Raw genomic sequence first — 14,886 nt, 5'->3', positions numbered from 1 at the left:
TATCAGGCTCAATGAAACAAAAACAATACAAAAAATGTAGGGAAAATTCATAACTCTGCGTACAACTAACATTAACATAAAGGATGATGCTGACCTGAACTACTCATCATTCAACAGAAAAAACATGTAGGTGCTTTGAACAGTTCTTAAACACCGCTCTCCTTCGAAGAAAGACAGAAACAGCCTGAAGCTACTCAAAAGACAAGCAGTACTTTGGTAACAAGCTAACTGTTTGACAGAAGACTTTAAAACTACATTCCCTGACAACTACAGTAATAATCAACTTCTGCATTTTATTAAAATATTAAAACAATTGTAACAACTTCCAGGTAAAGTGAGGTTGTAAATGATGCTTTAAAACAAAGCATCAGAAACCAACCAACATTCACAAGGCTACAATAACCTTATAAAACAACTTACTGATAATGCTCACAAAGAAAGCAAAGTATGAGGCCAGTATTTGAGCTATTTCCTTGGGTATGGCCAGGGCACCATCAGACTACTTCAGTGGCTTTACGTCTCCATGCAGCCTTACAAATAATGAAGCACAAAGGGGTGTGAACTTGGAGAACAGCTCAGCTCCTGCACGATCACTAAGTTCTTGAGCAATGCTAGGACTCCCTATTTCTGTACTTCAGAATGCGCACACATACCCCTTGGACTATCTCAGGACTCGAATTTGCTCTTCTTGGGGGCAGTGTCAGGGGGAAAGGAGAGAAGGAAGGGAGCCAACTGAACTTTACAATTAACCTTTACTAAATAACTGCAATTAAGAAAACTGTGTCAGTTAAAGGCAGCTCCCCAAAACAGGGCTCTTTGCCAAAGTGTCAATGCCCACCAGAAACCACTAATAAACCTTTCTGTGATGATGAAGAAAGATAAGGGAATCTTATTCCCACAGGACACACAAAACTAAAGAATCAACATCACTTCTGATAAGTATTTCAACATGATGTGGAAGTTTCATTTGTGAAGGCATTTATTCTAAAAAATTAACTGTGACTGTGTTAAAAGGCAAAATAAAAGCTAGAAGATCAGTTACAGATGTACCTTTGGCCAATGCTCCTTCACTTACCTTGCTTACTGCCCATAAGCACTTCCACCAATTTGAAATTCTGGAGGCACTCCATCTGCCAAAAGATGTAACATATAAATGTAGTTTCTGAATAAAATATCATTTTGCCAGATGTTTACATTAAAGTTATGTTATACACTGCTCACACAGAGTATGATTTAGAAACACTGAGTTTTTCAATCACAATGTTCTTCCCCTAACCCACTCCTCTCGAGCCCGGAATAATCTTCATTTTACACACTCAGCCTCCCACACATGGCATCGGCTCCTGTGCCCTTAACTATGTCTGCATCCTCGCAGCCCCATGGTGAAGGGACACCTGTAAAGCACAGTTAACTCTACACCCCTTCAGTGACCAGCAGCTCAACTACGGTATTTCCAGAGTAGACTTCCAGAAAAGCTGTGCAAGACTGGGAATGAACCTGCTCTTTGAGAAGATGGCCCAGGAACCAGGCTTGGCAAAAGCAGGCTGACCAGTCCCCATCTCCTGGGGCGCTCCACCAGCACTGATGGAACAAAACCCTCTTCATATGCGCCACAGTCACTTCTCCAAACTATACCGCCAGGGACTACACAAGTCACTTGCAGCTAGACAAGAGAAGCTGGCACAGCCAAGAGCTGAACCATCTACTAGGATTACTGCAACCCTGGAAACATGTAACACTGAAGACTGAGGAAGTATCTTAATTTTTGGCCTTGAGACTCAGAGGACAAATTATCTTGCTTAGCATGTCATGAACAGGGGTGTTAAAAGCCTCAGCTGCCTACTTTTGCTTTGCCTGAAATTTGATGACAGCAACTTGGAGAAGGTCTTCAGCACAGGCAAATTCTGGATATTAAAAACAGAGTTCCTGTATGTGCATCTTTGTACAGAAAAAGGAGAAAACCCTTTAAAAAACTATAAATGTCAGAGAAATTGCAATTAAGCCAAGGAATTAAGTCTCTTAGAATAGAAAACTAGCTTCCCAAATAGAGAGAGATGAAGATCTTTCCCAAACAGAGTACCCGACTACCCTGTTTGACAGTTGCTTTTTCCCTATGAGACAGGACTTCAGACAAGGTTTTCCAAATTTTGTCAAAAGGTCCACAGCACTTCAGGAAGCAGACTGAAATAAAATCCTGGAACCATCCTATGTAGCAAAATAAGCTACATGCATAAGATAGCTATTGTTGACATAGACAAATATCTACAGTTGTCACCTACTGCAGATAGCTAGCCACATGCATGTTCCTGTGTACCCTGTAAATAACCACAGAAGGCGGTGGTTGCCCTCTGTGAGCGTGGCTGTTGCCTGGAACAGCAGAAGCATCTTAATCTGCTAGTGTGCTCACAATCCCCAACTGCTGAATGAAATGTGCACGCTATAGCTTCATGCCTCCACACCTGTGTGTCTGACAGATTGCCAGTGCCTTGGCACACTTTTAAATTCTACTAACATGTTTCCTAAAAGTCATGCTATCTTGGCACCAATGGTAAAAAAGACAGGCAGGCTAAGAAAGCGTCATCTTCCACAGAAAACAGGTGCATCTACAAGATTACAAGATGTATCTTTAATTTCCACTGAGGTGAGAAGGAATGCAGATGGTAAAAAATGCGGGTGGCATTCAGTCTTGAGTCTTTCCTTGTAGTCTTTGAGGACTACAGAGATGCTGTTCACCACTGTAGGGAGAAAATTCATGTGGCCAAAGTTCGATTAGAGTTTAACTTGGCCAGCACTGTGAAGGGAACAAAAAGAGCTTTTTTAAATCCATTAACATCAAAAGAAGGATCAGAGATAACATTCGTCCGTTACCTGATGAGGTTGGTGACCTTATTAACAGGGACACAGACAAAGTGGAGACATTTAATGCCTTTTTCACCTCTGTCTTCACCACTGCAAATGGACCCTGGGACCTGCCGGAGCCTCTTGTTAGAGGACCTTGACTGGAAGGATTATAAACTCCCAGCTGATCCTGAAATTGTTTGAGACTTGCTGCTCCAGCTGGATGTGCATAAATCCATGGGGCCCCATGGGATTCATCCCAGGGTACATCATCCCAGCTGGCCGACGTCATTGCGGGACCTCTCTCCATTATTTTTCAGTGGTCTTGGGAGTCTGGAGAGGTCCCAGTTTTCAAGAAGGGTAAGAAGGAAGACCCTAGTAATTACAGGCCTGTCAGTTGCACTTCAGTGCCTGGTAAAATTACGGACAAGGTTATTCTGGGAGTTATTGAAAAACACTTGAGAGACAATGCAGTCATTGGGCACAGCCAGCACAGTTTCACAAGGGTAAAGTCCTGCTTAATCAACTTAATTTCCTTTTATGACAACACCCATCTAGTTGATCAAGGAAAGCCAGTGGATGTGGTGGTTTTGAATTTTAGCAAAGCTTTTGGTATTGTCTCTCACAGTATCCTTCTGGGTAAAATACCCAGCACACAGCTAGACAATCCATAATACTCTGAGCAATTGGCTGACAGGTCGGACTAAAACGGTTATAGTAAATGGGGTTACATCAGGCTGGCGGCCAGTCACCAGTGGAGTTCCCAGAGCCTGATTTTAGGGCAGTGTTATTTAATGTTTTTATAAATGATCTGGATGCAAGAACTGAATGCACATTAAGTAAGTTTGCCGACGATAATAAACTAGGAGGAGCTGTGGACTCCCTTGAGGGTAGAGAGGCCCTACAGAATGATCTGGATAGGCTAGAGAGTTGGGCAATCACCAACTGTATGAAATTATAACAAGAGGAAGTGCTGGGACAGGATAATCCTGGTTAAAAACACAAATTGGTGGATGAGAGGCTGGAGAGCAGCCCTGTGGAAAGAGATCTGGAGGTTTTGGGTTGATGGCAAGTTGAATATGAGTCAACAGTGTGACCTGGCAGCCAAAAGAGCCAACCATGTCCTGGGATGCATCACGCACAGCAAGCTAGCTGGTCCAGGGAGGTGATTGCCCCACTTTACACTGCACTGAGGCAGCCCCACCTCAAGTCCTGTGTGCAGTTTTGGGTGCCTCAATACAAGAAGGCCATCAAACTATAAGAGTGTGTCCATAGGAGGGCAGCCAAGGTGGTGAAAGGCCTCGAGGTCAAGACTTGCAAGGAGCAGCTGAGGTCATTTGGTTTATTCAACTTGGAGAAGAGAAGCCTGATGGATGCCCTCATTGCAGCCTATAACTTCCTCAAGGGGGGCAGTGGAGGGGGAAGTGCTGATCTCTCTGGTGACCAGTGATAGGACACGAGGAAATGGAATGAAGCTGTGTCAGGGCAAGTTTAGACTGGACATTAGGAAAAAGTTCTTCACTGAGAGGGTGGTCAGTCAGTGGAACAGGCTCCCCAGGGAAGGGGTCATAGCACCAAGCCTGTCAGAATGACGCTCTTAGTCATATGGTTTAGTTTTAAGCAGTCCTGCAAGGAGCTTATGGGTCTCTTCCAACTTGAGATGTTCTATGATTCTATGATTTCCATTGCAGAGCAGCTCAAAGAAGTAGGAGACAAGCATGATCATCCTAACAGTAATTACCAGTTTCCCAACAAGGTAAGATTAGCAATGTAGTTACATACAAGTCCATTTTAAATATCTCAGGACATAAAAAAACCCCAAAATATACCACAAGCCAGGAATCATTGTGTTCATACAAGTAAATCTGCTTGACCCAGGAAAGCTAATGGTAACTTCCAGTACAGAGGAAGCAGGTGTACCATCAAGACTACAGAAAGTCTTGAGCATCATACCAGTCACAAGAGATCATCTACCAAACATTAACAATGTTCACATTAACCGCAGATGGACTGTTTATAATGTCTCTAAAGAGAAAAACATACACATCCCACTTCAGAGGCACTCAGGTGGTATATGGACATGCTTATGATCTTCCGTTTACCTGCCTTCCAAGTAATGGAAGCACTTCTTTGATCACAGTCTGCGTAGTGCTATGCTTATTTACTCGTAGAGAAACATATGCCATTCCCACCCTAAAGAGAAAATAAATACTTAATTTAGGACAATCATTTGACCTATACTCTGCGTACCTTTTTCACTTAAGTCGCAAATTTTCTATGGGGGTAGGCTGAAATTTGTATCAGTTGAAGGAAGTTGTTCACTGAGGCTTGTGGCAGATGCAATATTAGCCCCATAAACATGCAAAGACTCTCACCTCAAGGAACAGGTCACTACAATTGTAGCACTGCAAATTAGTTTCTTCCTACACACAGAACTACCTACAAGTCTTTCATAAAATTTGGCAAGATAGTTTCACGAGTGAAATAAACAAGTGTTTAAAGTTCATCCCACTGCTCTTAAGAAATGAATAGTTCTTGTTCCCACTGCTAAATATGCTTAAAATGTGTATTTTCTCAGTGGTAAATGGAACAGGTTTTTTTTCTTTATTTTTTCCTCCTATTCTTACATCAGAAGTTACACTGAATTATTCCTACTTAATATTTCTTCAAAAAAACTATAAAGCTTTCAAGTGACACGTGTATGTCATTATTTGTTTACAGATGCAGTTAATGTAAAGATGCATCTTGTTGGCCAAATGCACTATAATAGAACTGCACAAGTTGCACAGTATGTTTCATGCATGTAAAGAAACCCAGAAGCACGTTTCCATGCATGGAAATGAGTAATATGTATATTATTCATTCAGAAAATTACAAAGATGCTGCCAGAAATACAGAAAAAGAAACTACATTCTCAGTTATACTTGGGCAACTTCACTAACTGAAACACACTGGGCTAGGCTACAGAGGGCAAATGTAGCCAAGCAGAATAACTTTATGATAAAGGAGGAAAATACTCACTTCAGCCAGGCAGGATAAATTCTGATCACTTCCTCATCCTTTGGTTTGGCTCTGATGATCCAAGCTTCAGGAATGGATTCGCGGAATACTGAGCCCAAGTTGCTGTCCTCTGCAGCATCGTTCCTGTTGATAACATCATCAGACAGCAGTGCCTGCTGCGTAAAGGTCTGAAGCTCATACTCCTGCTGGTCGTCATTTATGTAGTATGCCCTCAGAGCAGCCTCCTACAACGCAGTAAGATAAATTAACATTTTCTTGAAAAGGCACCATTAATACCTGCATACCCATAGACGTTTATAAATACCTTACTTATGGAACCAACCTTTAACGCATGTTTTAAACGCAGAACAGTAGATAAATAACAATGGCAAAAAAAACAAAAAAAGAGCAAGTTTTGAACACAAATTCTAGTGGAAGATACAAAAAAAGACTTTGAAATATCAATGAATTTGAACACAGACCACGGTATTTTTGTCAAGTGATAGTCATTTTAACTCCACAGATCAAATGTAAAAATTCACCAACAGTAAAGCTACATTCACTGCATGCAAAATTTACTCCACAAGAAAAATGGTAATTTACACTTGATTGTGCCCAACTCTGCATATTCAATCTTCTCGCACTAAGGGGCTGCTGAAAATTAGTGAGCTTCTCAGCATACGGCTGCCCTGAACCCACACACCTGTGAAGAGGAAAGGTAAGGGCTGTCCTTGGAAGATGCAAGCAGTCACAGGAGTTTTACAACCATTATTGGCCCATGCCTACAGCACCTCTGCTAATACAGACACTGCAGCAAATACAGCCCAGTAAGTCTCTTATGAGAACTGGTATTAATCTGCCCTGGTATAATAAGCAGCAGCCTGACAAAATGTGCTTGAAAGGAAAGTAGCACGTCTAAATAAAAGTGTTTTCAGCACTGTACGGAATTTTCCTTGAAGATCTTTGACATGCAGAACACTACAAACCATTTCAAAACTCCTGTTGATTTTGAGCACAATAACACGATAAAAATCTAAATAAGCTGTAGGTTTAAATTGTCAAAATTCTGATGCAATAAATTCTCCAGGCTTCTGTGCCAAGTCCTCTGAGGACTCTGAGTCCTCACCATGCTCAATTCTGCTGTACAACACCTTCTGGGCTTCATTTCTGTACAGCATGGGGTCTCTGCTAGCCTGTTAAATTAAGATCTTTACAGATCATTTGATTTATTACTGAGCCCGATGGAGCATTGGAAAAGCTAGGGATTGGCCACTATGTGATTGATAATTCATTACTTTCACAGCCACAGAGTGGGGGCAACTATGACATGCTTCAATCCTGAAAGCCGATTAACTGAACACAATAGCAGTGGCTGTCCAGGGTAAACGTCAAACCACTAAATATTATAGAAGAGGAGCAAGATCTAAGCAGCTAATTATCCAGTACTGCTCACACAGTAAAATCAGTCTTCAGTGTCACACAGGGAAGGAGAATGCTTAACATGTGCTTAGCATGTGATACGCTGTGGTCCCCATTATGCTATAGATAGGTAGGCCAGCACTAAAGTAAGAGTACTACGTGAAGAAGTCAAATTACATTGTAACATTATAGCCCATTTACAGATTTTATTGTTGTTGAATTGCATTTGTAAAGCTTTTGACTATTGTAATACACAAGCATATGCCCCTTTATCACACTGGAATATTGACCTTCACCGGGTATCTTACCACAACTTCTTCATTTTTTGCAATCCTTGGTACTGAAATCAGTCGAAATTGATTGCGTTTCACTGCATCATTCCCATCAAATATCTTTAATGTTTGTTTACCTGAATGAAAACAATTATTGTATTTCAATAACACACCCCTCAAATCATAAAGCTACCTGAATAGGACGCATATAATGGAACTATTAAAAACCTGCTTTTAACCAACTGAACCGTTTCTTCATCACAAGCTTTCAGGCTGAATCTTTTTAGTTTTGTTTTGTTACTCTTCATTTAAAACAGGGGTACATTTACAGAGGAAAGCAGGAGGAGTACTTCAAGTAATCATAGTTTTATCCTGACTTTTGATATAACTGTTTATATATAACTATACTGTTTATGTCATCACTTCTTCATCCTCACCATTCAAGACTGCATTTATTACTGGTGAGTTCAACAACCTGAAGATCGTGACAGAGTGCATCACCTTCAGAACAGTTCCCAAAGCACTGCTGGTTCTGAGAGCATCCTTCCAAAGAAAGTCCTTAAAGAACCTGGTTAACTGTACTGACAACAGGAGAAAATACAGGAATAACATTAAAACTAGAAGAAAGAAGGTACGGCAAAGGAAGAACTAACCCTTTGCTGTGTTTCATTTCACTAAAGCCTTATCAAATCCATGCTCAAACCAGGCTGCTGTACAGACATCTTGGAATGGGTGAAGAGTTAAGGATTCCAGGTTCACCTTTCACAAAGATGAGTTAAGACTCAGTCAGGTATAGATCACAGCATGACAAAGCTTCTCTCTTATTTAAGCAACTATTTGAAGAGCAATAGCAAAGTGCAACCAAATTCTCATAGAACAGGCAGTTTTAGAGGTTTTAGAAACAAATTAACATTATCAGCCTGATAAGTGTGTCCTTACCACCTATGGAAAGAAATGAAGTTAATCAATCCAAACCAAAAAGAAGATTCCAACAAGACAGACATTCTGTCCTCTCCTGATCGGATCTTTATGAAAAGACCTGATGAGCCAGTTTCGCAGGTTCTTTCATGCACTCCCCAGGGAGCCCATGCTTTACAACAGATATGACTGCTCTTCATGGACAAATCCTACTCCAACAAGGTCATTTGCCATGCTGTTGCCTGCAGCGAGACTGTGCCAATTGCTCAACTGGTGGCCCGGCAGAGGAGTTCCAAGAGGAAAACTGGATGACAAGTGAACTGCCAGATGAGGCTGAAGAACACATCTCCAGTCATGTTAGCAGGTAAGCCCCAGGCCACTGTGGAGGGCCTGCCTTTGTGAAAGAGCTGTGCGGCTGCTGGAGCAAAAGTCTTGGCCATGAGGGTATGTCACTAATGGCCACAAGTTGCATGACAGCAGCCTGACAGCCTGACCTTGATCACTAGGAAGGTGATCGAGCAATTAAACCTGTAACCCATTTTCAGACATATCAAGGAATGAGAGTAGTCAGCACAGACCTATCAAGGGAAATGATACTTAACCAAAGTGGTAACTTTCTGTGACAGGACAGCTGGCTGGGTGGATAGGGGGAGAGAAAACTGCATGCTGTTTTTATTTACTTTAGTAAGGCTTTTGACATTGTCTCCCTTAACAGCCTCATAGACAAACGGCTGAAGTACAGACTAGGTGAGTGGAGAGAGAAGTGGACTGAAAACTGGCTGTACTGCTGCGCTCAAAAGGCTAGTCCAAAGAAGTATGAAGTCCAGCTGTAGGCCAGTCACTAGTCAAGTAGCCTTGCAAGTCAATACTGGGGCCAATATCATTTACCCTCTTCACTGATGGCTTAAGATGAAAATAGAATCATCAAGGTTGGAAAAGACAGAGTACATCCTCTGCCTGCTTACAGAGGACACAAGACTGGGAGTGAGTGCTTGTTAGACCAGATGGGTATGCTGCCATTCAGAAGGACCTTGACAGGCTGGAGAAATGTGCCACCAGGGACCTCATGAAGTTCAACACAGTGAAATGCCAAGTCCCACACCTCTACAAAAATAACCCAAGCCGGTGTCTGACTGGCTGGAAAGCAGCTTGGCAGAGATAGCCTAGGGGTCATGGAAGACACCAAGTTAACCATAAGCCAGCAACATTCTCTTACAGCAAAGATGGCCAGCAGCACCCTGAGCTGCATTAGCAACAGCATTGCCAGCAGGTTGACAGAGATCATTATTTCCCTCTACTTAGCCTTGCTGAGACCTCATTGGGAGAGCTCTGCCCAGTCCTGGACTCTCAGTAAAAGAAAGACATGGATGTACTGGAGTGAATGCAGGGAGGGCCAATGAAGATGATGATGAGACTGGAGCATCTCATACGAGGAGAGGCTGAGAGAACTGGGAGTGTTCATTCTGCAGAATGAAGGATCGGGGAGGGGGGCATGTCTTATCCATGTGTATATAAGTAACTAATGGGAGGCTGTAAAGGTGAACAGATGGAGACAACAGGCACAAATTGAAACACAAGAAATTACATTTAAACCTAAGAAAAAAAACCTTTTTTTTTTTTAATTTTGGTAGCTGTGACACTGGAACAGGTTGTTCAGGGAGGACTGTGAAGTCTCCATATTCAGAGATACTCAAAACCTGACTTGACATGACCCTGAACAAATGGTTCTGACTGAGCCTGCTTGAGCAGGGGGTTGGCCTAGATAAACTCCAACATCATATCCAACATCAGTCATGCTGTGACTCTGTGAAGAGAAGCCTGTACAAGCGATGCTTGTACAAAGACAGACACAAACAGAACAAACAAGATTATAGAATCATAGAATAGTTTGCATTGGAAGGGACCTTAAAAGATCATCTAGACCAAACACTCTGCCATGGACATGGGGACATGTTTCACTAGATCAGATTGCTCAAAGCCTCCTCCAGCCTGAAACTGAACACTTCCAGTGACGGGCATCCACAACTTCTCTGGGCAACCTGTTCCAGAGTCTCACTACCCTCATCATAAAATATTTCTTCCTTATGTCCAATCTAAATCTACCATCTTTCAGTTTAAAACCCTGTCCTTTCACTACAGGGCCTACTAAGAAGCCTTCCCCCTTCTTTCTTATACACTGTCTTTAAGTACTGAATGCAATAAGGTCTCCCTGGAGCCTTCTCTTCTCCAAGCTGAACAACCCCAACTCTCTCAGCCTGTCCTCACAGGAGAGGTGCTCCAGCCCTCAGATCATTTTTGTGGCCTCCTCTGGACCCGCTCCAACAGTTCCGTGTCCTTCCTGTGCTCAGGGCTCCAGGGCTCGATGGAGTGCTCCAGGAGGAGTCTCACCAGAGGGGAGCAGGGCGGCAGAATCACCTCCCTCAACCTGCTGGCCACGCTGCTTCTGATGCAGCCCAGGATCTGGTTCGCTTTCTGGGCTGCAAGCGCACATTGTTGGCTCATGTCCAGCTTTTCATCCACCAGTAGCCTCAAGTCCTTCTCTGCAGGGCTGCTCTCAATCCCTTCATCCTCCAGCCTGTGTTGATACTGGGGATTACCCTGACCCAGGTGTAGGACCTTGCACTTGGCTTTGTTAAACCTCATGAGGTTCTCACACGCACACCTCTCCAGTGTGTCCAGGTCCCTCTGGATGGATCCCTTCTCTATAGCAAATCAGCTGCCCCACTCAGCTTGGCATCATCTGCAAACTTACTGAGGGTTTACTCAATTCCACTATCTGTCACTGATGAAGATAAAAAATTAGCACTGGTCCCAGCGGGGACCCTTGAGGGACACCACTTGTTACTGGTTTCCAGTTGCGCATTGATGTGAAAGCAGAAAGGGCTTAAGCAGGAAACAAAAGAACTGAAATCCTAAATCAAAGTCAAATTGAAGAAGCAAAATGATTGCCTTTCTAAATGGTATCTACCATATGACAAGTCTCTGTGCTTCTGGTTTGCAGGTTTACTTCTGGAGCCTGTCAAGAAGAATAGGCTTTGGAAGCACAGCTCTGACTTCTTCTCTATGTGATTATTCCTTAAGTACTCTTTTGAGAGGAGTTAGCTGCAACCTTTTACAACATCCTTTTAAGAAAAACAATCACACAATGTACACTCTTTACAGCAATGGAGAGTAAATTATTCTACTGGAGAAGCGAGTGTGGGATATATGATACGTCAGGACCTTTCAAGTATTTTTTTTTAATACTAAGAGTAGTATTACCAGATGGATTTGGCTTTTCAGTTTTCCAATTATCAACTTAGTGGTTGTGCCTGTTGTCAGTTGGTTTTTTAGTCACAATATAAGGAACATTTAAATATCATCAACTCTCACTTCTAAAATATTCTTGAAACTCTATTGTCACTGCATTGAGACTATAGCACACATGAAAGCGATCCAATCCTTTAAACACCGCCGGATTAGTGTCAGAAAAAGTGAAGTTCTTTTAGAAACAGATTTCTGTCAGAGTGATCTCCATGGTGACTTTAGCACAGACAAATTTTAACAGAAAGACACAGTGTCCTGGGTGACCTTCTTTAGGGCTAACACACTTTGAGAAAACACATCAAACACTGGTTACTGACAGCACAGCCAATGTTCTGAGTATGAACTTTCATAACATTATCAAAATCTCTACTGTTTTCTCTAGCAATCCAGAGGGCAGACAACCATCTGAGAATAAAAACATTCATCCAAGTTTCAGTACTTGTTTTCATTCAAACTGCCTTTGTTGTCTGCTCTTCTTAGATACTAGCTGGCCCAAGAGAATCCCCAGCAATTTCAACTGGAAATTTTTTTTGAGGTCTCCACTTCCTTAGACAAATGTTGCAAAAAATTGGCCTGAGTCTTAAAATAAACTGGTTTGCAAGGAGGAGTTTAGATCTACAGACCAGTAGTAATGTCCTAAGCTAAATAAACAGCACGGTCAGTCCTGCTTTCCTTAAGGTAATCTGGTTATCCATCATACAAAACAAGCTTAATTTATCAATGAAAAAATCATGTTTAACTTTGTCACTGCCCTACTCACAGAGGTCAGTTTTACTGCAACCTGATGAAAGATGGCTTTCTTGCACATGAGCTTCTGGGGACACATTAACAAAAGAAGAAACAGCTACTTATTTGCCCACAACTAGTCATCCAGAAAAACATTTCCCAACTAATTCAAGCATACATCTGCAACATGAAAGTGAAGGGGTGTCTTACACCAGTCTCCTTGTCTAACCAGCCTTGGAAAGAAGCTCAACTATAAACACTTTTTAAGTTAGATAAAGCTCTTTATCCCTCCTGTTCCAGTTTTTAAATATTAGAAAATGATCCAATTATAGATGAAGTCTACATACCACTAAGTATAAAGAAGTCTTGCTAATATGCAACAGATGCACATAACAAATTTTAGTATTTAAAGGAGCTACTGCCTGTTTTACAATATTGATGCTTCACTGCCAAATGTCTTTTATCTTTTTCTATTGGATCAGGGTACACAGTATCAGGACTTTCTCCTGAAAAACACATTACTTTTCTTCTTATCATGGGATACTGAGCTGAAAAAACCCTGCTCTTTATGCTTATGCTTTTCAAGAGGAAAACAACTACAAAAACATCAGCTCCAGGCATAATTTACCAAACTACGGTATTTGACTTTGTGAGCTAAGATACCAAGTTTTCCTGGGAAAGGGATAAACAGCATTTGGTGAGTCCAAAGTTCATGCCCTTTGACTTCTAAATCCCCATAGACAGGACATAGATTCTGAAAAGACTTATGTTCAGCTTGTGGCAGAGATAGGAAAATAATGTAGTCCTGAATGTTTTTGCCACTGAAGAAAGCTAGAAGCCTACACCAAACATACTGGTGGGCTTTACTCTTAAGATGCCAGATGCTAGCAACACTGCTTACCAAGTACCATTCTTCTCAAAAAACCCTATGCTATCCACATGCTTTCTGCTCTCCTTCTCTAGCCACTGCTACTCCAAACTACAACAGTGTGAACTGGCAAGTTTTGTTTTATTTCAGTATTACCATTCACAATCATAAGCAAGCACTAAGCCAATGACTTGGGTCTATCTAATACAAGAACATTATATGCCAACAGTGGGTACTGAGAGACGTTCAGGGGGCAGAGAGACTCCCAGGTCATGCCCTTCGCTCTTAATAGGAATAGCTAATAACATTTGCAAATATTTCTTCATAGCCTTCTGGCAATGATGCTACAGAACTAGAAGAAGATTTTTTCAAAGTTTCTTTTAATGAGATTTTTCCATGAAACCTCTTTGCATTTTCAGGAAGTAGTTAAGAAGAAGTGCTTGCTTTCCCTGAAAGAGACATCTAGAGCAACCAATGTTTTGACTACCAACTGGTTGAAGCATCAAGGATGAGGGAGGGTGGAAGGGATTCAGGAAACAAGAAAGGGACAGGCAGACTGAAAGGTAATCAAGACAAAAGGGCAGCAACACTGGGAAGTAAATTATGTGCTTGGGAAAGGAGAGTAACTGGGAGAGATAAGTAGGGGAAGAACACAAAATACAACTTGGTGAGAAGTAGGAACAATAGTGGGCAATATCAAGTGTCATAAAACACAGATAAAGAGAGTCGAGGGAAGGAGAGGAAGGGAAGATGTTCACAATGGGGGAACTGAAGCAAAAGAAAAGCAACATGTAATTTTTCAGAATGCTCATTTTTCTTTTCCCAGTAGTTACAGGCAATTCAGCCATGAAAAGGAAATACACATCTTCCAGCATTATGCCGCTAGTTAATTCAATACAGTTGAGCATAATCCTCTTTTTTTAAGTATCTTCAAATGGAGGCGAAGCAAACTGTCTTGGGGGAAGAAACTTTTTCAGCACGACACCAGGTACAGTAATCCAACTTGTAAATGAGTGTCTTCTGAAGTACCATTGAGCAGAAGCTTTTGTGAGGAAAGAAACTGAGCAAATGGAGGAGCAACATCCCTCAGTCACTATCTATGACGGATAAGCTTTAAAATAAATAAAAGCTGCCTAGGGCTCACTATAGAGTAGTCAAGTACTGAGCTTTTATTGATTCCTGGCAAGCAATTAGGGCAGAATCTAATGTCTCTTCATGTTCCCAGATGCCTGCAGATTGACACACAAGTAAAAGCTCTTAAGAGCTCATTTTTAATTTCAGAATTACTAAGATGGCTTCTCTATGATTCATTTGCTGCATATATACAACGAACCAACTTTTTTCCCCTCTGTTAAGTCTTCATATTACCATGAAATAATAGGAATGATTTTCAGAAGTTTGCCTTTGACTTCTCAAGCTTGACAGAGTACATCTGTGGTTGCAGCCCAGCTGAGACCAATGAATTCTGTGTCCAGGAAAACAGGAATAATCTGTGCTGGTCAAAACCTAGTTCAACATTGCATCTCAGAAAGGACAGAC

General features: G+C 41.7%; 1 protein-coding gene across 1 annotated transcript in view; it reads right to left on the bottom strand.

Annotated features, from left to right (window-relative positions):
- Positions 1 to 14,886, bottom strand: part of DGKQ (diacylglycerol kinase theta) — a 99,719-nt gene that overhangs the window by 27,321 nt on the left and 57,512 nt on the right. The window contains exons 8-11 of the mRNA XM_064438008.1: positions 7,566 to 7,666; positions 5,860 to 6,083; positions 4,941 to 5,031; positions 1,076 to 1,130 (exon numbers count right to left, since the gene is read on the bottom strand). Coding sequence (XP_064294078.1) covers positions 1,076 to 1,130; positions 4,941 to 5,031; positions 5,860 to 6,083; positions 7,566 to 7,666 — 471 coding nt within the window. The remainder of the gene's footprint in view (positions 1 to 1,075; positions 1,131 to 4,940; positions 5,032 to 5,859; positions 6,084 to 7,565; positions 7,667 to 14,886) is intronic.

This window comes from Phalacrocorax carbo, chromosome Z, assembly GCF_963921805.1.
Source record: "Phalacrocorax carbo chromosome Z, bPhaCar2.1, whole genome shotgun sequence".
NCBI lineage: Eukaryota > Metazoa > Chordata > Aves > Suliformes > Phalacrocoracidae > Phalacrocorax > Phalacrocorax carbo.
Note: the sequence above shows the minus strand (reverse complement) of the source record. Positions and strands in the feature narration are given on the sequence as shown.